Source organism: Anser brachyrhynchus (genome assembly GCF_964034855.1).
Source record: "Anser brachyrhynchus genome assembly, chromosome: 4".
In the NCBI taxonomy this organism is placed as follows: Eukaryota; Metazoa; Chordata; class Aves; order Anseriformes; family Anatidae; genus Anser; species Anser brachyrhynchus.
This window is the reverse complement of record NC_137698.1, coordinates 26258003-26282994: the sequence shown is the minus strand read 5'-3', so window position 1 is coordinate 26282994 and position 24992 is coordinate 26258003. Positions and strand designations below refer to the sequence as shown.

Genomic DNA, 24992 nt, shown 5'->3' with positions numbered 1-24992 from the left:
TTCTCTCTCCCCTGTTTTTAAATGACATTTTAAGAGTTAACAAAATTATTAACAGCCTGATTCTTTGGCATGGACATTGGTCTTTATTTGTTGATTTTTTTTTCATTGGTTTGAAGAAGAAGAGAAAGCTTGTTTATATAAAGTACATACTTACAATTTCTTGTAACTGTGTGACAGGTTTAAAAATAATTAATATCTATCATATAATTAATTCAGGAATTATTCACAGTTGTCCTTGACATTGTTCATTGGAAGGGTCTTAATAATCTTTACTTCAAAAACTAAGCAATAGTCATATTGGCAAAAGTCCTGCTGACTATCTTTGAACCCTTTTCATGTTTTTTTGAAGTAAAAATAAATTGTGAAAGAGGCACTCATTAAAAGCAAGCAGCATTAAAGTAACTTCAGGTATGATTTTAAAGCTGCTGAAAATTAATAATAAAGTACGGATGTAGACTTTCCTGCAAGGTTACCCTGTTGTGCTGGGAAAGCACTCTTTCTTGACTTTGGCAAGTGCAAGAAGGAAATGAATTGGTGAATCGGCACGCTATCAATGTGTGGTTCAGTTCATTTGGAGCTGTCGTAGGAGCTCATGTTATTTTAGTTTGGTTTCTTTTCGCAAAGTTGGAATTGAGACAAGTGAAAATAAAACATTAAGAAAAGATTGTTTTGGGTGTTGTTTTAATTATTGAGCAAATCTGTCAGCAGCCTAGATCACCAGGCAGAAAGAGGTGGGAGTTGCTTTCTCTGATGAATATTTTTTGTTATCCCATCAGTGCAGATCCTACCTCCTGTCCTGTAGTCATGTAGGAAGCCAGACTTCACTGCTAGGCTTTGTAGGTCACAATTCATGGTGTTCGGGTTCAGCAGGTACACATGAGTCCAAATTCCTATGGAATTTGGTGCTTTTTATGTCCTTCCCACAGAACGGACCATACCCTCATCCCTCTCCTAAAGGGCTGGAGTGTCTGTCTCACAGGGAGAAGCTGAGGGCTGGCTCTGTTTAGCTTTAGGAAGATAAGGGTCAGGGGCATGGTATCAGTAGGTATAAACACCTGGAACTGGGGGAGCCAGACCTTTCTTAGTTGTACCAAGTGAAAGGGCACTGTCTGAAATACAGAAAAATCTGGTTAGACATGCTCTGATGCGCTCTTCTGTCCCAGTCAGCTGCATTGTTTGGGGGATTTGAATACTTTAGCCTGCGTTCCCTGAATGATTCCTAGCAGTCAGGAAATACAAATTTCAACTTTCTGGTTGCTTCTTTTTTATAATAATAAGAGATGCTAGCATGTAATTTGTTGTTCATATGACAGAATAGATGAAATTGCCCTGATCCTTTTAGTGAGGTGATAAAGAATATTTTAGAAATGTTACATGTTGAAAGAAATGAGAGAAATAGATAGAGACATATACATGTTGGGCCTACCCTCCTATATATCACAGTGGAAAAGCTTAGAATTTTCCTTGGGGTATCACCTGATGTATTCAACATAGGAGTTCATGAACCATTTTCCTGATAACTTTTAAAATATATTTGTTTAAAATTGTTTCCTGAATGACAGTGCGTACCACAAGTTCTTCATAGAGGAATGATGTATGCAAGACCGTATTAGCGCTAAAGAAGCTGTTAGTCTTCTCATCCCAATGTATGTTCTTAGGCATCTGCAGTCTTCCACAGTTTGACATGATAAATCAAAACTCTCCAGTAGGCAAATGCGTCCTTACAGAGTTCTCATACACCCATTGCTCAAGCATCTGTCCAGTGGGTCAATAAATAGGAAGTTGCGATGTTTTTAAAACCCATGTTATAGCTTTTTTTTTTTTTCTGCACATTTGTGACTTCATCAATATAACTGTAGTGCAGCAATAACAACTTTTATACCCATCTATAAAATTTCTCAGTAATGAAATGCTTGGGGAGTTTGGCATTTTCTAAATAACCTTATTAACAACTTCAATTTTGAATTTATGGCATGATGTTACTGGCTTGTCCATGATACTCTAGAACCTAAAAGCACAGAAAGTGTGATGTAAGTGTTTCAGAAATGGAATAACCTTGAGTTATTCAGATGTTGCAGAGTAAATCAAGTGCTGCCCTTTTTTTGATGTGCTGGGCTAATTATTTCAACTAATGTAAATGTCAGTGCAGTGAACACTTATTTGCTGTCGCATAACAAATAGATGGCACAGGAAATCTGAGCATATGAAGAAATTTATCATATCCTCAACTCTATATTGTATCGCTTCAAGTCAAGGATTTAGATGGTGATTTATTTTCATATTTTGGGAAAAAAAGTTTTAAGTTTACTTAAAAATACAGTAAAAAATAAAATTAAGTAATTAAAAGGCACTAATTATGCATGGATCTGTTCTGATTTTTTCTTCTCATTGAAGGATTCTGAGCATTAGAGCCTTTGCCACCTTCTCTTGTTAGCAAATACTAGTTGTCTACATTTTACTGCACTACTGCATTTTACTGCATTTGCTTCATCCTAGCATCTTGCAGCCTAATGAGTGTACCCAGCTTGAGGGCAGTTGTTTGCTTGATGTGTGCGTTTGGGTGTGTGCTGTAGAAGGAGGTCCCTCCAGTGAATGTCCCTCCAGTTCTCCCCAGGCATCTCCTGTGTGTCCCCGAAGTGCTGCCCCCACAGGCAGCAGTTTTGGAAGGCGATGGCTGGCCAGCAGCAGTGTGGGACCACCTGGAACCATCCATGAGCATTGCTGGTTGCTCTGTCAGGAAGGGCAGCTGCTGCCCACCACCCACAGCCCACCCCAGTACCTGCTGCAGCCATCGACCCCTCATAGAGGGACAAAATCCTGGAGAAGGACCCTGAGAAGCATGTAACCTGTGGGTTCACAGCTATCAGCAGGCATTTTCAAGCTGTGCACTGCCTGCTCCTGGTATGTTTAGAGAAGATCACGGTGGATCCAAAGCACTAGACTTAATACTTACGTTTTATGGTGATGGGAACTTCGTAGGCGCTTAATGACTGTATTGTCCCTATTCACTCTGCATAGTGCTTCTGTACAGATCTCAGTTATACATAGGCAGTTCAGATGTGAGACCTTTTTCATTTGTTAGTCTAATGCTGAAGAGTTGCAGGGAAGGAGAGCCACACATGCAATGGTCGGAGATTAAGCATAAAGGCATAGGGATGGGATAGTGTGATGTTTGGATTTTATTTTTTTTTGCTAGATCAGGCTGCCTTGTAGCAAGCACCTCCTTAGGGGAAATAGCATTTTAGTTTTTATCCTGAATTTCCTCGGCTTGTCACTGCACCAGTGTGGATGCTGCTTGTATGTGGAAGTGGGAGAGCCTTTGACTTCAAATTTTGGGTGATACAGTGCTAACATTTCACTTTAATAGTCTTGTGCTAAAATTTAGCATAAGAAAAAAAGGGAAATCTTCAGGACTAAGTAGTTTTCATGACTGTTCCACCTATTGGGAAGGAAGCCTCATGAGAATGTCTGTGTTCCTATGCTTGTAATGATAGCAGAACTGAAATTTAGAAAATGGACACCTTGCGATTTTGGAGCTGATTTATAATATACGTATGGTGGTATATCCAATGATACCACCACTTTGAAAAACAATCCTTACCTTTATTCTGATAACTGAATGAATTTCATTGCTCAATGAATTTTCTGTTTTTGTTTGTTGGTTGGTTTTTTTTGTGTGTGTGTTTTTGTTTTTCTTTTTGTCTAGTTCAATCGCAGTAGTTGGACAGGGCTTAGCATGGTGGTAGGAAGAGGGGAAAAAATAACAAATTGTCTTTTTTACGCAACACTGTTTACGAACACTATACAGAATCTTTTATTTCAAGAATGAAGGTGAATCAGACAGTGGTTGCCTTTATTCTACTGTTGAAACATCCCTGAAAATGTCTAATGTCAGTGCTTCTATGCCACGTTTCTTTCCCATGTGCATCTTTCCTGAGCAGGAACAAGTGCCTATGTTCTATGTAAGATTATTTCCTGAAATTCATTATACAATTGGAAATGGTTATGCTGATCAGCTTTAATGATGTTTTGTTAATGCAGTAGTTGCTTGTATATTGGTGTTCAGCAAAATAACCCTAGAGCTAGTGAGTAAATCCTCAGGCTCAAAGTGAATCTGTAATTATCTCTTGTATTTTTTAGAAAGGTGCATTTCCACTGATATGTCATCTTCCTTTGCCTGAGACCCCTTTAATTGTCTGTCTCCTCAGAGTGAAATTAAAAATAAATGAGTTATTCAATGAAGGCACTTGTTTCTGAGTTTGAGCTTTCAAATGTCACAACAGAGAAGCTTTTTTCCCTATGAGGAATCTAATAGTCTGTGAGCAAGATTTTTTTGATAATTGTGCTATTTTTTGGGCTCATCGTATTCTCTGTAATTGAACCAGATGTTGAATCTTCTCTAGAGGAGAAGGATCTTCTGAGTCTATGTAGTATTTTATCAGTCTTGCATCCCTAAAGGTTTGAGGTTAATGTAAAAATGAAATAGTAAGGCAGATGTTGTATGCAATGTTGCTGTAGGTGGGTAATCCCTTTTGGTCCGAAACACTTAAAAATGTGCAACTCACAGCTGCATACTAGTTGTAACAAATGGTTGGATGATAAATTGTTGTAGGATTTTTTTGACATCCAGTCACAATCCAGCTCTTTGTATGCAGAGTGACTTTCACTATTTTAATAGTGTTGCAATGATAAAAAACAGTTCTTAAATTCAAGAGGCTAAGGGCTGTAGAGACAGATTGCACTATTTGTGAGTAACTTACAGAAATGTTTTGGAGGGGAAAACCCTGAACATGTTTCAGCTTGTCTTCTCTGCTGGTTTCTCATTTCCATATAATAATGTATCACTAAAGAATATGTGTAACTAAAACTTTGGTTAAGAATTGTTTCACAAGCCAGTAAGCAATTAGTCACTAAATCCAAGAAGGCAGTAGTGATATTTAATATGACTAAGTTGAGTGCTTTTTGCTTTTGAGCACTACTGTGAATCTGTGGCCTGATTTTTTGAGGCGAAGGAATTTCATGTGATTTCATTTGGTATATTCACAAAAGAGAAAAGTATTTTAAATATATAGGAATCCAGTTTGCATTGGTCAGACCTTGAACTTAACCGTGGCTGTCTATCTGAAAGGACACCTAAAACAAAAGCCGATCAGGAGGGCCATGGGAAATCTGGTTGTGTAGGAGCACCTTCAAAACTCATGACTCAGGTAGGCACTCCAACTACACTGCTTCTGTGTTAGGGTGAAGTGCTTTTGGGTGCCTGGTCCTCTTTTCTTATACTCTGGTTTCCACTGGAAAGAAGCCCTGCTGCATATTTGGGGAGGAACCATAAAGTTCTCCAGTCTTACCATGCCTTAGTGCCTCAAGCATACCAAAGAGTATTCTTGCCTTTTGGTGTACACGCAGTTACAGAAGTGTAGACTAAAATTTTACACCAGTGTTGCCGTGTTGTTGCTGTTTAGCTGTATGAGAAGTGGGAACATGCAAATACCCAATATGTGTTCTCCAGCATACCTTGTCTCCCATGATCTGTTGCTCAGTAGTTTGCTTAGCCACAGATTAATAATCCTTGTTAAATTTTTTATTCATGGGCTTGAACACAATGTTATTTGATTATTTCTTTAAATGTCTAATCCCAAATTTATGCTGGAGGTGTTGGATAGCATGAATTTTTAATCATCGGTCTGGCTGCATTAATCCTAAAGAAAGGCAACAAAAGGTATTGCTCATTTTAGCATTTATATTTATGCTGGGTGGCCAATGTTACTTCACTTTAGCCTATCAGTTTATGGTAGAATATGTGTTCAGTGAAAATTCAGATAATCAGGGTCTGTTAACACATCTGTAGTGGGTTTACGTGGCAAGGTTTTGGTAGCTGGGGGCTATAGGGGTAGTTTCTGTGAGAAGAATCTAGAAGCTGCCCCATGTTAGATAATGGCCCAGCTGGTGGCCTGAGCCAAGCCAATAAGTGATGTTGTTTTGTGCCTCTGTGACAGCATACTTAAGACAGGGAAACAAACAAACAAAACAGACAGCCAAACCAAACCAAAAACAAACAAACAAAAAAACGCTGCCACGCAGCATCTGGGAGAGAGAGAGGAATGAGAAACAGTCTTGCAGGCGCCAAGGTTAGTGAAGAAGGAGGGGGAGAGGTGCTCCAGGCGCCAGAGCAGAAGTCCCCTACGGCCTATGGTGAGGACCATGGTGAAGCAGGCTGTCCCCCTGCAGCCCATGGAGTACCACGGTGGAGCAGGGTTCCACGCTGCAGCCTGTGGAGGAGACCGCGGTGGAGCAGGTGGATGTGGCCTGGAGGAGGCTGCGGCCCATGGAGAGCCCTTGCAGGAGCAGGCCCCGGGCCGGAGCTGCAGCCTGTGGAGAGGAGCCCATGAAGGAGCAGGGGTTCTGGGGGGAGCTGCCGCCCGTGGGGGACCCAGGTTGGAGCAGTTTGCTCCTGAGGGATGGACCCCGTGGTACGGAGCCATGTGGGTGCAGTTCTTGAAGAGCTGCTGCCTGTGGGAAGCCCCTGCAGGATCAGTTCGGGAAGGACTGCATCCCGTGGGAGGGACCCCACGTGGAGCAGGGGCAGACAGTGACTGTGAAGGAGTGGCAGAGATGAAGCGATAGGGACTGACCGCAGCCCCCATTCCCCTGCACTGCTCAAGGGGAGGAGGTGGAAGAGGGCGGAGGGGGGTAAGGCGTTTTTGGTTTCTTTCCTTTGTTTCTCACTTCTCTAACTTGTTAGTAATAGGCAATAAATCTTACTGTCTCCTTATGCTGAGTCTGTTTTGCCCATCACGATAATTGTTGAGCGATCTCCCTGTCCTTATCTCAACCCTTGAGCCCTTTTCATCGTATTTGCTCCCCGTTCCTCTTTGAGGAGGGGGAGTGAGAGAGCGGTTGTGGTGGAACTTGGCTGCCCACCTGAGTAAAACCACCATTTTACATCCTGTATTATGAAGTGACTTCGTATTCAGCTACTCAGAACTCATCTTGAGATTGACCATGGGATGTGCTGCAGTTCTGTCTTTTGTGTATTTGCAAGCAGCAACATTATCAAGGAATCATGGCCTAGCCATTACAGGAGGCAGTTAGTCCATGTATAACAAAACACAAGTTTGATACTTACGACATACTTATGATGTATCCAACACTGTACTTTAGGGTTTGTTTGTTACCTGTTTCTTCCTAGGGCAATGTAGCTTTTCAAACATTTGAGCCACAGCAAGACTTCAGTTTGCTATTTCATAGTATTTGGATTTATATTTATCCTTTTGCTAGATTCATTTTAATGAATTTATTTACTTAAGTATATTATGTTTGCAAGAGGGCCCTGTAGTACATTAGACTTGTAAATGTTATCAGGTAAAGTAACTACAAGTAATTAATATTTTTTAAGAGTATTGCATCAAAATGCAAATAGGCAACAGGAAACCAGCTGCTAACTGTACTACTCAGCTTCCTTTCAGAGTGCTGCAAGTTTGCTATTTAAATCGCTGTTTTCAGGGAAAGGGACCAGCACGGGAATAAATTGTCACAAAAGTGAAGTTTATCATGCTTTTGATAGTTCTGATAGTCTTGAATTCTTACAACCAAGAGATTCACACTGGCTGTACACATGTTGAGAAGAGGCAGAAGTTTAACTGAAGTCAATCTGTCTGTGCCTCACTTTTAAAAGAGCCAGTTAATTTGCTTTGAAGTGGCTAATTTAGGAAGCTGGGCTCAAGAATCATGTATAACTCCGTTCTACCTTGTGTTTCTGACTTTAAGAAACAAGCTGCTTAATGTTACCATTTGAACGTTATCATTATTTGTACACAAGAATTATTGAAATTAATGAGTTCATTTTGAGGCCATGAAAGGTTGGATGAAATAGTTTTATCAGAATATCTTTAGTTCTTCAGTTCTTCCAGGTATGAACCTCTGATATATGTTAAGACATGAAAAAAAAAAATGTTTTCTTGGAATACATCTGCAAAAGTTGCAATAGAGGAGTGAACCCAGGCTGGATTTTATTTCAGTAATATGAAATGTAGGTTACCAACCTTCGATATTAAAATTAAAAAAGTAGGTCATGTTAACAGAATAAGATTGTTGTTTCTCAGTAACTCATTTGTTTGGTTCACATGCTTCATACATGAAGAAGCATCGTACATTCAGAGCATCACTCTTACATGTGCCTGAGATTTTTGTTGAGATTTCAAGATATTTCTCAGAAGAAGACTGATCAAATGTTGTTTCCCCAGAATTGCTTTGCAAGTGTGTTTTCACACATCCTTTGAACATGCTTAACAGCATTTGTAACATGCATTATACATATGCCCTTCATTCTGCACAGTGTGCTGGTTCAAACCTAGGATTAACAGAATAAGATTTTCTCTGTTACTCGTAAGCAGCAACAAATCGCTTCTTCTCTTTCTTCAGCACAGATATGGTAAATCATCTCTTGTTTGTTTATCAGAATTTGCTACACTTTTTTAAACCACATTTTTCATAAATTAAGTGTTTAGAAAATGGCAAATGTTACTTGAAACCTTCTGCAGCCTTGTGATACTTCTTACAGATCTAAATTTTGTTTACTTCTAATGGTATTTTTTTATTTTTGTTAAAATACCAGCATTTGGCAGAAAGAATGAGGAAAAAAGAAAAAGTTTTCAAAGCTCTGGAAAGTTAATTTGTAAGCTCTTCTTAGCTTTACCCGGGAAATTGGAGTCTGGAAAGCAAAAGCTGCATGTTGCATGCATGCTTCTTTTTTGGTTTGCTAGTTGTGTTTGTGTTTTTTTGGGGGGGAGGAAGGGGGGGGCTTGGGGGGGGGGGGGGTGGTTGTTGTTTTTTTGTCTCTTACCACACATACAGATATACTGATTTGAAAGTGCCTTGGGGGTCTCTACATTCTGCCTCTCTAAGGCAGTGGGTCTGGCCTTATATGAATAGCAATAACTCATGATTGGCTATTCCAGGAAAATCCAAAGCTAAAGGGGAATGTTGGGAGGTGCTGAGTAACTATAACTCCAGTCTTGTAGAAATGAGAATTTAACTCCCAAAAAATCGAGGTACTTCTTGAGTTGAAGAATGAGGCGTTTTTGACAGCCTGCTGTTTTAGTGGTCCATTTAACGTCCATAAACTTCTTGTGTAGTAGCCATAGCAAGACGCTAATAGAAATATTACGGATGTGTTTGACATACTTAAATTAATAACTTAGTTAACATCTAAATTCATAGTTTTCTCACAGTATTTAGAATAGTAGCTTCATTTTCCACAGTCAAGGCTCAATATTTGCACTGGATAGACTGAATGTTTTGCTCACTAATGCCATATTATATATGTTGATCTCTAATAATGCAAACAATACATGTATGTGCATATTTATTTGTGTTTTTTTTTGTTTGTTTATTTGCTATTTTTGCAGACAGTTCCATTGGGGCTGGGAGATGGACAGCTGTTCACCTGGACTGATGGCTTGAAAAGGAAGGACTGGCATGATTATGAAAGTATTCAAAAAGATGCCATGCGTTCAGGTATACTTAAGTTCAGAGCAAATTTAAGTGGTTTATTCATTTTTTTTTCCCATATGATTTTCTTTCTCTTAAGTCAGCTAAAAAGAATCATAACAGTCTGTATTTGCAGCATGTCACAAGGATTGATAATGTTCTGAACTGAGGGGTCAGAACAAACAAACATCCTATCTCTGAAAACAGCTAAGTGAAAACAAAAATGTGTTGAATGCTACTAGCTATGTAATGATTGCATTTAGGAAATGGGCAAAAATATTAACAGAATATTTTTCATGTTGAAATCAGTTGTGATACTGTAAAAAAAGTAGCAAAAGTGTTGGTTTCCAAACAAAGGGACGTATGTAGCAACTGCAGCTGAGTTGTCTTTAAATCAGTGGAAAAAATCTGAGCCCGGTACCTATAACTGTCAAGAATATCCAGGGTTACGTTAGGAACAAATTTTGACCCTATTGCCATTGTTGAACTCCAATCTTTTAGTCGTACTTAGGCTAAAGCTACTTCATTCTGACAGTCTAAAATGATGTGAAAATGGAAGCAAATTGTATTTGCAGATGCACTGAAGGACACTTGGTTACATTGAGTAATATAATTTTAATGTACCTTTATGTACTGTAGGACATATGTGCAAACAAAGGTTTGTGTTACTCGTTCTGTCTTAGGAGCATGTTCAGAGTTAAATCTTTCTTTTGTAATATAATTTACAGCTATTCAGAATAAGATGAATTAAATTAAAAGGAAAGGAAGGGAAACAGCAGTTAAATTGCACCTTAATCAGTGTCTGAAAGTCATTTTACAAAGGCCAATCTACTATTATAAGATGAATCATGCTGTCTTGATCCAACTGTCAGAAGATAGCCAACACCTCCCCCCAAATACTGAATCCAATTGACAGAGTCGTAGTATTTTGCGAGTACTTCATTTTGGGAGGTCTTGAGCCACTAAAATATTTCAAGTGCAGATTAATTTTATAAACCGTTTTTTCCTTTCTCTTTTGAATATTTTTGGTCACTAACTAAAAAAAATGATCCTTCCCTTCTACATGTTCTTAGGAGGAAACAATGTGGGGGGAGGGTTGAAGATATTTTAGGCATTTTAGGATTTGACAGATCAGTGTTAACTTTGTTCCAAATTACATACAGGATTAGCGCTTATTCCAACTGTATGTAGAATGACAAGTATCTAAGAGAATGCACAAACTAGAAGCAGCATATATGTAGAAACTTGTAGAGATGTAGGGAATGTCATGTTTGGAATGTGGACCTTTTTGAGAGTAGTGCACTGACATTTTGGCAATGGACTTTTGATTCTTGAATATTTAACGTGAACCCATGTGTTTTGGAAAATAAATGAAAATACTTTTGATTATCTGATGGATAGCTGTAGCATTACCTTTGTAATGCAAGCTGTTGCATGGAGTTGACTAAGAAATTAGCAAAACATGTTATGTGGCATTGTCCTACTTGGGCATTCTACTGCGGTTATAATTTAACAAGTGTGTGGGTATTTTACCAGTAAACTTATTTCCTTGAGAAAAATAATGTATTAAATTCTTCTGACTTATGTTTTTATTGGTTTCCTGAGTGTTTGCTGAGTCTGAACATCTTAAAAATCTTTTTAAGAAATTGTGTCATTATTCATTACATTAAACTAACTTTTAATGTTTTGTTGTTGAAATCACAATATAGTAATGCAACTGCCAAGGTAGAGTACAGAAGTATCTCTGTGCACTCTTTTAGGACATTCTATATAATTTCTGTCCATACTAGCAAACCAAAATTTTGAAATCAACTTTTAGTTAAAAATTACTTAGAGAATAAGCTCTACAATCTGAAGGCATGAAAATAACACCAGTGGAAGGTCTTCTCAGGTGATGTCAGAAAAGGCAGTCAGTGGCAATTACACAGAAATGAGGAGAATAGTGAAGTCTTTTCAGAATCCAGTTTGTCTGTAAATCTTAGTTTCGTGTGTACTGGGAATGGGCATTTCATAAACATAATTACAGAGAGGTGCTAACTTGGCTACTTGTTCTCTTGCAAGACCAAAAGTTTTTATCCTCGTTTATTCCACAAAATCAAAACTGATGTTCCCGAGTTTAATAGGTGTGCCTTGAAAGGTAAGCATTTAGTTGTTTTAAAGCTAAAGAGTAAAGTCACAGAATAACAGAATTGTAGGGGTTGGAAGGGACCTCAGGAGATCACTGGGTCCAATCCCCCTGCCAAAGCAGGTTCGCTAGAGCAGGTTGCCCAGGTAGGCGTCCAGACTTGAATATCTCCAGAGAAGGAGACTCAACAACCTCCCTGGGCAGCCTGTTCCAGTGCTCCGTCACCACAAGTCATTTGCAAGAAATGCAGAAAGATTGTACTATTTCTGTTTATTTCAAGTGTTCTAGCTCATCTTTTTTGTCTCTAAAATTAGAAATAATCTAGCATCTAAATACTGAAGTGAGTTCATGTTACTTTTGGATTTGTGGGGCTTTGTTGGCACCTCTGACATTCAAATGTGTTTTTATGCTGCTTTCACCAGTAGTTCACATTCTTTTAGCATCATGGCTGTACCTGAGAAGGATGTTGAGACTGGAGTGAATAATGGAGTGGCAAGGCTCTACATGTATAAGCTCCTGATACAGCAAAAACAAAATTAATATTCAAAGGTTCTTGCAGATAAAAAGGCTTCAATAACTTGTACTATTTTTTCAACTTCACTTACACAGAAATTGCTCATGCTATAGATCATTCCAAGATCAGTTTCTTTCAGCTGGGAATATTTGGTGAAGCCCCTTTTGAGGGGGAAACATGCTTGTGTGCTTCCCACCTGACAACAAAGGGCATTACAGATGCCATCGCACTGTATCTGCTTTTTACTGCCACTGTTCTGCCACTGAGGAGGTGAATCTGGTGTCCACATGTGCTCCATATAGTTTTTATTCAACATTCTTTGATAGTTTAGAGATAGTTACAAGATCTTCATTGTAGGGATATGTTGCTTTTACATTTGAGAAGAGCCACCTCCAGATTCGGCAGATGGCTGCCTCTCTTCCAATCTCTTTGTCACTCCTGTGGTCCCTAGCAAGTGATCCCACCAGCTGGGCTTCCTGGCCATCTATTTCCAGAACAGTGGCCCCACAATCCCAGCCTCAGACCGCAACTCAGTGAGAGTTGTGTATAATGGCTAAAAGTTTAGTCTAGCGCACTGATCAAGTCTGTGGTTATCTCGAACCCCTCAAGCCCCATCTCAGGTGTAACAAAGGACTTTTTTGGGGTAACCCCAGTAGGAACCTAATCACCACACAACTGTTCTCCCACTCCTTTCCCCTCATCAGGATGGGGGAGTGTAAAGAAAAGAAAAAAGCAAGAAATCTTATGGGTCAATATACAGTTTAATAAACAAAGGAAAGAGGAATAAAGAAGAAAAAAATAAGAAAAAAAAGAAACCAGTGATGCAAAGGTAATTGCTTACCACCTCTCACAAACAGACTGATGCCCAGCTGATCTCCAAGCAATTGCTACTGTCTCCCAAGCTGCTCTCCCTTCCATTTTATTGCTGAGAGTCATGTTATATGGCATGAAACACAACCCATAACTGACCAAAGGGATGTCTCCTCCCAGCTTCTTGCCTATCCCAAACCTACTTGTTGGGGCAACAGAGTTGGAAAAAGAAAAAGTGTTGAGGCTGTGCAAGCACATAGTCAAAATGTCGGTGAGTGATCAACGCTGTTTTAGTCACGAATTCAAACACAGCATATATAGGCTGCTGCGAAGAAAGTTAACTGCATTCCAGCCAGACCCAATACACGTCAAAATCCTTAGAGAAATCTTTGATATAGCTGAAAGAGAGCTGAGCTCTCCACACTCTTTGTCCAGACACTCCATAAATGATCCTGCTTCTCCAGCTGTATTAGAATAATTGAATATTACTGGAACTGCGTTGTATGGCCTATAATTAAGGCAACAGTCTGGAAGTCTATAAATTTAAGTTTAATTTCCAGTTTTCTCACAGGTATTTCATTTTCTCAGTGACTCAATTTCTTGTCTTGAAAAAAGATAATGCTTTCTAACTCTATCAAGAATGTTGTAGGTTATTGTTCTTTTTACCAGTGGCAAAAACCCAAAGAAGTCTTTGGAGACATAACTCCTTAAAAGTTAATTTGTTTGCTAGCCATATTATTTCTGTACCCTAGTAAAAGTCTGTAAATGAACTTGTGATGTGGGACTGTACTGCTACCTGTTTTGCACATCACAAAAGGTCTAGTAGAATACTCACAGGTTTCTCTGAGATACAGCCCTGATCTTACTGATACTGTTGCACAGATTCACAAAATGGCAAACGGCTCCTACACCTATGCCCAGCTATATTATGTAGTATAGAATATGTACTGTACAGCCGGCATTGAAAGGAAATTGTCCAGTCTGCTTAGATTTTGCTGTCTGACTTCAAACCATATGTCCTTTTGATTTACAAAAGAAAAAGAGGGGGAAAAAAAAAGCATTTCCCCAATTTAAATGGATATGCAGATGAGTTAAAAATTCCCCACTAATAACACTCCAGATAAAGTTGACATGTGAGTGATTCCTTGATCTCCAGAAATGATGATGCAATACTGGCACAAATGGTCACAGTTTAATAAATGATTTCTTGATAGTCAAATGCAAGGTCAGTGAAACAGATAATTCAGGCCATCCCAGATTGGTCATTTTCTTGCAAAGAAGAAATCAGTTGTGGATCTGCAGGTCACTTGGTATGTATTATCTGCCATGAATGAAGAGCCTGAAGTCCTAGATAGATATGAAAAGAAACTAATTTACGTGATACTGGTGAAAATACTAGTGATTCTGTCAGTATAGATGGAATGCCCAACCTTCTTTAGATAAATTTTATATGAATCATTGCTGAACTATAAATGGATTTTTGTTGAAAAAAGAACATTATGTTGAAATCATCATGATACCTAGTTTCGATGCTTTCCAAACATGGCATCTCAATTTATTTTTTCAAAATAAAATAAGAATTTGGAACTTGATTATTTTAAATGTATGTATAAAATAGCTAACCAATGTCTCTTCCCTCTGTTATTGAAAAAAAGTATGTACCTGGATACACTGCTAGAATAGAATAGAATCGTTCAGTTGGAAGGGACCTTCAAAGATCATCTGCTCCAGCTGCCTTCAGTGCTAACCAGAACTTAAAGCATGTTATTGAGGGTATTATCCAAACGTCTCTTGAGCACAGACAAGCATGGGGCATCAATTTCTTCTCTAGGAAGCCTGTCCCAGTACTTGACCACCCTCACGGTACAGATTTTTTTTTTTTTTTTCTGATGCTCAGTCTGAACCTCCCCCGGTGCAGCTTTGTGCTGTTCCCCCACGTCCTGTCATCGGTTCCCAGGGAGAGGAGACCGGCACCTCCTCCTCTGCATTCCTTCCTCAGAAAGTTGTAGGGAGCAACGAGGTTGCCTCTCAGCCTCCTTTTCTCCAAACCAGGCTACCCAAACGTCCTCAGCGTTGACTCATAGGGTATGACTTCTGTCCTTTTTCATACTTTTCTCAGATACTTTGATATTGTTGATAATTCTATTTGTGAAATTACAGCCTTTGATATAGCCAAATTTTTCATCCTATATTGTAGATTTTAAAATTTCTAATTCTGTCTGGAATCTTCGTTATTCTTTGACCACTATGATTTTCTGTAGAATGCTTTTATCAGGTTAATTGTATATTTAGTGTATGCTATTGTGTTTAGCCTTGCTTTTTTATTATGAGTTAGAAAAAGCACTGGAACTACTTCTCTATTAGGAATTATTTTGTTGTGTTACTTGCAGCTTCTTTCTCTTAACCTAGTTTTTAATGATGTTTCAATATTTTCAATCTCTTTGAGTGGAAATAAAACTTCCAAGGGAGGTCTAATAACTTTTTTTGGTTAATTTTGATATGTGAATGCAAGAAATCAATAGAGAGAATGTAGTGGAAGGTTGCAGAAGCAGCTAATTGCTATACTGTTAGTAGAAAAGGGAAGATAGCCAATTAGTTCCAGTTATCCAAGTCCTGATTTACTCAAAGGCAGAAGGGAATGTTTAATGACTTTTATTAAATATACTGCTCATCAGTACAGAATGGACATAGTGAAATCAAAGATATTTTATTCAGTCATCCCAATCACTTCCATTTTTCTCTGAATATTATTCTTTCATTACTTCAAAACTAGTGATTGAAATATAGAAAAAGGAATCTGAAAGTTTACCTTTAAAAAGAAAAATCTTGATGTGATTGTCATAGGTACGTCAGGAAAAAAGAAAAGAAAAAAAAAGGTTGTTTCCATTTTCTGAAGCAACCCATGAAGTCAATCAGATACTACAATGGAGGGGGAGGGAACAGAGTAAGCTAATCAGAGAAACCGACTTTATTAGAGCGGACGTCATGCCATCTTTCTGACAAGAAACCAGCGTTTAAACTAAGCGCTGTTTCTATTAATTTGTTTTCCTCTGGGAATACAACTGATGACATGCCTTGATGAAAAATATGCTTAATTTACATTAAAATTTTAAAAACTGTAAACAAATGCAAATCTTCCATCTTTTTTTTTTTTGTGGCAAGTGGTAAACATTGTCTCACGTACATCTGAAAGTATTCTTGCATTGAAGTTAGCATTGTGAGTGCACCCTATGTAAATACAACTTGTGTTAATGACCTGGGTAGCTATTGGTATGTGTGTTAGTCCAGGTACAGCAACAATGATGGTATCAGGGTAGTGCAAGGCTGCCTGGATCTCTAGATAGAACAGAATTCCTGTATGCTGAAGACCATGGTATTACTGTTTATTGACTGGGCAGGTTTCTTTGCTTCGTAAGAGATTTCCCTAGTTCCCTCTTGTTGTCTGGGAAGAACTCTGAGAACATGTCTGTCAATATCTTCACTTCAGGAGCATGACAGCTGGTGTGGTGCCAATGACCACTGATTTTCCAGGCTTTCTGAACAGAAGTCTGAGATGCCCTGAATGCTCCTAAGAAGTATGAGATTCACAAGAGAGAGCCATGAACACCTAAGGCAGTAATTCAGAAGCATCCATGAGAAGAAATTCTGTTGATTCCACTGCTGTCTTTGTACCCTGGGTAAGACTAAGAGTCCTAGAGAATCTGTCAATGTCATTGTTACTTCATTTCTAAAAGTTATTATGCCTATTTCCATCAAGAAATTCTTTACTGTGTGTGCTCATCAATTACAAGTAATAGCATTAATGATGAATTACAGCCCTTCTCAGATAAGAGGAACAATTCAAATGCACAATTCTAGGGCTTTTAGAGAAGTATAGATTGAACATTTATATTTGAATATGGTGCTATTTCTGATCATGAAAAGCTATTTCTAAGTACGACTGATAGCTTTTCCATTGTTAAATACTGCAAAAGGGGAGCTGGCAGAATGGAAAAATGGAAACTTTTCAGCAGAACAGAACCAATGGGAAAACAACAACAAAAAAGATTGGATTTCTGAATAATTGTTGATCAATTCTATTTGTGAAATTAATAGCCTATAAAGAGACATGGAAAGATGGCATACCAAAAGTTCCTTAGTGTTTTTTTTTTGCTTTCAGTTTGTTTCACATTGTTAGGGAAAGAAAATATTTCAAAAGGCTGTTCGTTAAATACTTTGTTTTTTTCCTTTATATGATGTCTTGGAGATATTTTGGACTCCTTGAATGTGTTTGCTGAAATGATTGTGATATTTGATGGCCATTGAAAATTCACTATAATTGAAGCAAATTTGGGAAATAATGGTAACTTCTAGGGACCTGTGTTTAGAGCTCTAAACATAAATTAAAAAAAAAAATAATCTTTGTCTTCAAAAGAAATGGGTTAAGGAATTGATAAAGTGACTTCTAAGATTTGGCTGTCAATACTTTTATGTTTGACTGTTGCGTTGTATTGCTCCTGTCTGCTAATAAATTCTCAAAGGAAAAAACTTCTGCAGTGGGCTGTATCACCCAATGGTTATCCCAACAATTATTGAGCCATTTGCACAGTCTGTCTTTCTCCTTTTTATTTATCTAAATAGCATGTGGGAGACTTAGGTGGAGGGAAGGAATGAAAGTTATAATTCTTCCCCATACTCAATATCATCTTTACTTTTCTGCTTCTTCAAAATGTTATCTTGGACAGGAGGAGTTTTAAGCCCCTTGACCTTAACATGCCTCAGCGCAGGGATTCATACAGATTAGTTCATCAGAGATGTATTAAAATATGTATTATTAAAATATCTGTATTATTAAAATACCAAATGATTGTTGCTTACCTAGAACCATGCAGGCAGCACAGACAGATAGCAACTGTCCTTCCATGCATACACAGGTTAATCTTATTGTAAACCAGTATATCTCAGACTAAAGATTCTTGGTTATTTTCATATATTCAGAAGCTGGAGCTTAGAAACAAACCAAAACTAAACAAAGATACTGTAAACAAACTAAACAAGAACATGAAAAATAAATGAATTGTATATTTTTGTGATGAAAATAGAAATACTCCGTTTCTAATACTTTATATTTCTGGGCTTTACTGTTCAAAGGAGGCAAAAGAGTCAAGAATGTTTTGTGTACACAAGTATAAAGTAGTGAACACCTGAGATTTGACTTCTGTGTGACCTAAAGAAATGGTGCACTGGTGATTTTATTTTTTTCCCATCACTTCTGATCTTAGTTCTTCAGAATGAAGTGTGATAGAATAATTTCCCCAGACTTCTGTGGTTAGTCTTTATTGTTCTGAACAGTGCCTGTTCTTAGGTTTAGAAGAACTTTTCAAAGCAAAGCTTAGTGCCAGAGTGACTCTAGAAGTTTTTAGGCAACATCATACTGGGGAATTACATAAAATAGGGAATTGCATTTAATGTTGCTATAGGTTATGAAAAAAATAGTTCTGTGATACTTACGCAAAGAACAATAATCAAAGAGGGGGAGGGGGTAGTATATACTAAAATACTGATTTACTTATCCTGTTTTTCAGATGGGATTATACATTTGGAACTCTGTCAACACTGTATATTAACTAAATTTACTAAATGTAATTTAGGTTTCTGATCTTGCAATCCCTTTAGAAAGATTTGAGAACTTGCAATATAATTGGAACTGCAGTGTTAGCCAAGGTCCGATAAGTAGTCATAACCTAGTTGTTCATAGCATTAATCATGAATATGCTTCCTGTAGTTTACAACGTATTGTTTCATAAAAGGCAAAAATGTTCATCGGTTTATCTTAATGCAAGTCTGACATGATTAAAAAATTCTGAAATGTAATGTTAATCATTGCTTGTCAAGGAAATGGCATACGAAGGGTATATAATAAGAAAGAGATGGTTACAATCTACCGTATTTACATAAAGTGTTTCACGTACTAAAAAAAATATTGCACTGTAAAATATAAAGCACTGTCAACTATGATCTGATTCTAACACTCAAGCTTAATGGTCTGGATGTCCTCCTGAAAACAATTTGAAGCCAGGTGCCAAGCATAAATAAATCTGTTATGCTCTCAAATATTGGTTTGGAAAGAGATATTTGAAATACTTACAGCAATGCCTTCTCCGAAAGTTTAAACCTTGATGTGTAGAAAATACAGGGTTATTTTGTTTGATTTTTCACAGATGCTGAAGTTTTTTTCCTGGATGACAACAAACTTGCTTCCTCAGATTGTGAAATAATATTTCACTGTATTAGTTAAGTGGTGATTTGGGATTTAATACATACCTCCTCAGGATCTCACATTACCACTTCATAATAAATGGCTACAGAATCCAGAAGAGTAACTGTGACTGTATAACATTTGTTTGTGTTGGAAAATTGTGCCTGTGATAAAACCAACTCTCGCCACTTAAATCTATATATTAAAGGGAGTTCATGTATGGCTGTAAGTCAGAGTCAAGGTTCCTTTTAAGAGTTGTTTCTGGAAAGCACAATGACTCAGTGGTCCCAGTAAAAGAAACAAATATTTGAGGCATTTCTAGTGGTTGAAATTAGCTAGATGCTTCCCCAGTTCTTCCCCAGCCCCATCCACACCCCCACACCCTCCTTTGAAAACTCATTACCACTGGAACGTAATTGGTAGGCTAATTTGTAAGAACTACCAGTGTACCCTTCTGTACTGGACATTGGCACGTTGATTTTTACCATGACAGGCAGAAAGAAAGTAATATTTCCAGTAACTCAGCAAGAGATGTCTATGTATACACTATAAACCAATGATACATTTTCTAGCTTGAAACTAGTGTGTAAATTTCAGAAAGTGCTCTTAAAAAATTTTGGAAGGTGCTCATCTTTCCTCTTTTCCTTTTCCCCATGTATTTGCATGTTGGTCTCAGTGCGTGCACAATTTAAAACAAAAAAAGAAACAACCAAACCAAAGCAAAATAAAAGAAAACACCAAGAAACAGATGCTGACTGCCAATTAACTTATGATAGTCCTAAGGTTATTATTACCCCTTCTGTACAGCAGTAAAGATCTGTCAGTCAATACATCAGTATTAGTGATGAAGTTGTGATGCTGGTGAATGTATTTAATGTATAACGTTTAATACTTGGTAGTTGAAAAGAGTGGCTGCCTGCAAGTACAAAGAGAAAAAGAAATGAACACACAACAGAGGGTCTTCTAGAATAGATTTATCTTTGTGTGGAAAGAGAAGGAAGGGAGAGCTCTATAGACCATCTAAATTGAGTTGACTTGTGATGTGTGTGAAAATTATCAAGTTTGTCAGTTCAGAGCAATTATAGTTTGGCTCAGTGGCACAAAGAAACATTGCTTTCTTTTGTATTTCAGTTTCCAGTTGTTACTTGTTTTGCTCTGAAAGTCCCAATTCAATGAAGGGCAAAATGCATCATCATTAAACTGTGGCAAAAGCACTGTAACAAGTACTTGGCAGCAATTATAGCATATCAACACCATACTTTTCAATTCAGAAGCAATGACAAAAGATGAATTTCCTTTACTACTTTTGTATCATCTTTTAAGTTTGAAACATAGAGTAAGGTGCTGTCAACCAGCTTTAAAGACTCTTTCATTTAAAGATTTAAGGAATCTTGGACATGAATCCATGTCAAAAGACCCGTAAGAGGAGCTTTTTTCCCCTCTAATGTACGTAATGCTGGAGGGAACTGGTTATCAGCATAGTATGATGGTGCCACATATTTATTACCTGCACATTCCTCAGTAACCTTATGTGTTACAGACTTTATCATCTAGAATAATCATGATGATAATCACAAGAACACCTTTCCAAAGAAACTAGAAAGCTGTTTACACTCTCAAATTCACCAGTTGTTTACCTTACTGTTGCATTGTTAAGGCTCTTCGAAGATCTTCGAAGATGATGAATAATGTATTGCTTTACAGTACTATCTATGTGCTCATATTTGACTTGATGTTGTAAGACTATTTTTCATGTATTGAAAATACAACTTGGCAGGTCACACAGCATATTTCAGCACAATTTCAGAGTGTATTTTAGCCTTTTGGCCTTCAAAAGGCCAGCAAGAGGTTTGAATTTAATAGTCATTGCTAATAATAATAATAATAAAATTCATGGCATCATCACTATTTTTAAAACATGGAGTCAATCTTGCTTTTGCTATTTGTCAGCTATTTTACTCTTAAAAGAGGTCTATCCTTTCATGTTTTTAAATGATGGTTAAGTAATTTCAGGTTACCCAGGCTGTTGCTTGTATTTTACATGCTAATTATTTGGATAATAATTATAATAATATTGAATAATAATTCTAATTTGGGTAATAATAAGAACGTGTTTTGGAAACCAGTCTGTGTCTGTGAGGCTGCTGATACTTCCAGTTGCTCCTTGCATTGTTGTTCCACAGCAGCCTACAAAAGGTGAGACTGATCCTGAAGCACAGTGAGCTTCATACACAGTGAGTGTATAAATCAGGGAAGGAGTATTCTTTGGAGGGTAAGATGGCAGATGCCTTTTAGTGCTGGTTCCCTTGTCCTCCCAGGTCTGCTTTCCTGCCTTCAAGGGCAGGAATGCAATTCTGGTTATTGGATACTTTGAGTCACTCTCCAGGGATTTTTAGTTGAGAGACTAATCTAATTGTAATATTGTCATCCAAAAAAAGACTCTAAATAGATAACATATTAGTTTATTTGCTTTTCTATATATTTTTGTTCCCAGCTTTTACTGAAGCAGTTATACTGGGAAGAAATCCAAACTTCACATGCTTCAGAAAAAAGAGTGAAAGCTTTAAGGTGTTAAAGTTCTAGAGGGTTGACATCTTAATTAGCTGTTATTAATCAGTAAGTAAAACTAGTTACTAACATACTGCCACTTAAGTATGGCATTTAAATGACCTTTTCCCCAGCTTATACAACAATCAACTTCTTTGAAGTTTTTAATAAGCTGTGATACAGATAATCTTTTCATCTGCGCATTTATTTATTTATTTATTTATTTTCTTCCAAGGATTCTAATGTTTTACCTGGAAGTTAGGAGTCCTTGAGTACTTTTTGGAAATGTCATATGCTCAAGTAACAACACTTTTTCAGTGTGTATCTGTTTCATATGGTATATGATAACTACACGTCTCAAAAATGCTAATCAGGAAATTCATAAAAGGATGGATTCTTGGCTACAGTTTTAGCCTACTGGTGAGGCTCAGTTTAGACCTATCATTTTAGGGAAGTTTAGTCTCATAGCTGTAAAAACTAAATTCAGGAGCTAAATCCCTGTTTTGAGAAGGCCCTTTAATAAGAAACTTTGAGGGCAACTGTCTCACTGAAGGCCTTGATAAAGAACAGTTAATGTTTTCAGATATTTTTTAGTCAACTGATACAAACAAATGGGAGAAGAGAGAAGGAAAGGAATTGATCGGGAGGTTTCTCATTGCTTAGTGTACAACCAGGATGTAATGTGTAGGGATCTTTCAATTCATTTATTTATTTTTAGAACAAACTCCTACAGGCATTAAAATCCTATTGAAGGATAGGTTCTTTCAATAACCTTAAGTGTATTTCATGCATTTTCACAGGCCATCAGGATGATAAATGCATTGTAAAGTAAGTGAGCTCATTACTAATGATTTCTGTCAGCTTCAAGTCTGACTTTAGCAAAAGCATCATGGATTTTGGAAAACGTATTCTGAAAATATATTGAAAACAAAAAAATAAAGACTCAGTAATAAGAATGAGTTTATCTTGGTATGTCAAAAATTGAAAACATTTTAAAATGCCAAATTTAATCTTATATAAAGAATCTTCCTCAACGTCAACAAGTCTTGATCTGGTCTAAATCCTCTGTTATTTCTCTCAACTGCAGCTAAACAAATGATGTTTTGAACGATTTTAAAAGTTAAGTTCGCTACCTGGGAAAGTAGGAAATGATTTCTCTATCATTTCTTAAATTCATAGAATCATAGAATGGTTTGGGTTGGAAGGGATGGTTTTCAGAAAAGGAATGTAACTGATGAATCAAAAGAAGACATGGAAAGGAGAAAAAAGCATTGAGATACAAAGTGTTACTTTAGGTCTCGTAGGAAAAAAAAAAAAAAAGTACTGTAAGTAAAGCATAAAGACTTAGGTAGACCAAAGCCAAGAACATGTGATAGCTTGAGTTTCAGTTGTTTATCTGCTGTAACTGCACCTTGCTAAATCTTGGCATGTTGATTCAGTTCCTTGAGATCACACAGCATGTCTTGAGGTTAATTCTCATATATCTGAATTTTGAGGAAGTGGTTTGTTTATTAAACTAGGTAATTACTTGTATACTCCGTGTCAACCTCATAAACTAATGATTATCTGAGAACAATGGCACTGAATTTTATAATGTTGTAGGTCCATGTGGAGTTGAATATGAGGTAAAACATATACATACTACATGAGGAAGTTACTGTCATGGCCCTGAGTTTGCAAACTCCCTTTGCTTAAAAGTCCTCTTCTCAGCTTTACAGAAGGAGGAAGGATGTCCTTGTTAGTGAGTCACTGCATTGGGAATCAACTGGCTTAGTTCTTGTTCCTGAGCCTGCCTTAGACTTTAATTATGAGTGTTTGTTATCTCCATCGGTAAGAATGGCTATAGGCTTGCTGTGGGGATTTTACATGCTAAATCTATGGATTCTTTCTCTGTAGGATGCACACCATGGGGTAGTGCTTCTGTTGCACACTGTAGACTCATGCATAGTTAAATTCCTTTTTCCAGGCTGTTCCATCTTATTTATGCAACAGCTGCAAACCCAGCTCTGAGAGCTAGTTTAGGTTGATTTATGAAAAGAAAAAAGAAAATAAAATATTAAAGAATTCCTACTAACAGAGTTGCTCCATGGCACACCCTGTTACTTTCCTGTGATGGAATACATTAAACAGCACGTGCTTATAATATGTCTTAGAATTAAGAAACAAAAGGGTGAGAGAAAAGTCTTGTGTTATTTACAGCTGTTCAAAGCCTTTAATTTTATATTTCTGGGCCTCCTAAAACCATACCTGTGCAACTGTAATTTTGCATTAACTTCGAGGAGCTGCTCAGTTCTTTTATATACTATGGTAGTAACAGTTTAGTTTGAGCTTTTCCAAGAGATCAGCTTGGACACTTGCATTAATTATAGAAAACTTGTCAGCACTAGAGACTATTAGAATGCTATTTTTGAGACAGTTTTGTGTGAATTAATTTATTGCAACACTGAAACAAACACCTTACCACTATCAGTAGTATTTCTTCAGGTTACATAGTAATTCCTTTTTACCCTAGCAGGTCATTCAGTTGCTAAACCAAATTTGTGAAGCCTTTTTTGTGGTTGAGCTGTTTCTCTCACATGCTTGCTCATTCAATGTTTACAAGGTTTGGCTCTGATTAATGGTCTACAACCAGTCTGTTCTAACGTTAAATGAAAAAAGCATTCCAGTGGCTGTGGCATTTGGTGATAAGTAGACTAAATAGAAGATGTACTGTGCATCCCTTGGCTACAGGGTTGTGATTAGATCCAGCTCAGCCTGCAGAATGTTGCTGAGGGTATTGCTGCCCTGCTGTAGTGATAGAGCAACTCATATCAAAACAGTATGTGTTGCTGCTTATCTTGCATTGTACACAGCAGCTTTCTAAATACACTGGGCATATGAAATGGTGTGCTTCCCTCCCCCCCCCCCCCCCCCTTCATTTTCTTAAATCTAGACTTACTGAAGTGGGAAATGGGGTAGAATGAGTCTTTGTGCTTGCCAAGCCATTGTAGTACTTGAAGCAAGTGTTAAAATTGATAGATTTTCTAAGATATTTTTATTTATTTTTGTGAAATATTTTTTCAAATCTTCAGACAACTTCCTTTTCAGAGTTCATATACAGTCACCCTTTTGCTGAAACAGAACAATGCCACAGATAACCTCATGATATGTTTTGAAGCAATCTCTTCCTCCCCACAGACTGTATTTGTGCTCTGCAAAGCATATGTTGGAACTTCAGAGGCTATATTTTTAGTGTTTCAAAAGGATTAAAAAGGCAAGGGATATACTAC

The 24992-nt window shown here is 37.5% G+C and overlaps 1 protein-coding gene across 23 annotated transcripts in view; it reads left to right on the top strand.

Moving 5' to 3' along the window:
- Positions 1-24992, top strand: part of GALNTL6 (polypeptide N-acetylgalactosaminyltransferase like 6) — a 554330-nt gene that overhangs the window by 234236 nt on the left and 295102 nt on the right. For 20 of the 23 annotated variants that reach the window (XR_013950458.1, XR_013950459.1, XR_013950462.1 and 17 more), the window contains one exon: positions 9408-9516. Coding sequence is in view for 17 of the 23 variants with exons in the window: in XM_080590206.1 (XP_080446332.1) it covers positions 9408-9516 (109 nt within the window). In the remaining 6 variants the exon portion in view is untranslated. Of the gene's footprint in view, positions 1-9407; positions 9517-16425; positions 16616-24992 lie in introns of all 23 variants that reach the window. The other 3 variants (XR_013950461.1, XR_013950463.1, XR_013950460.1) reach the window with 2 other exon arrangements.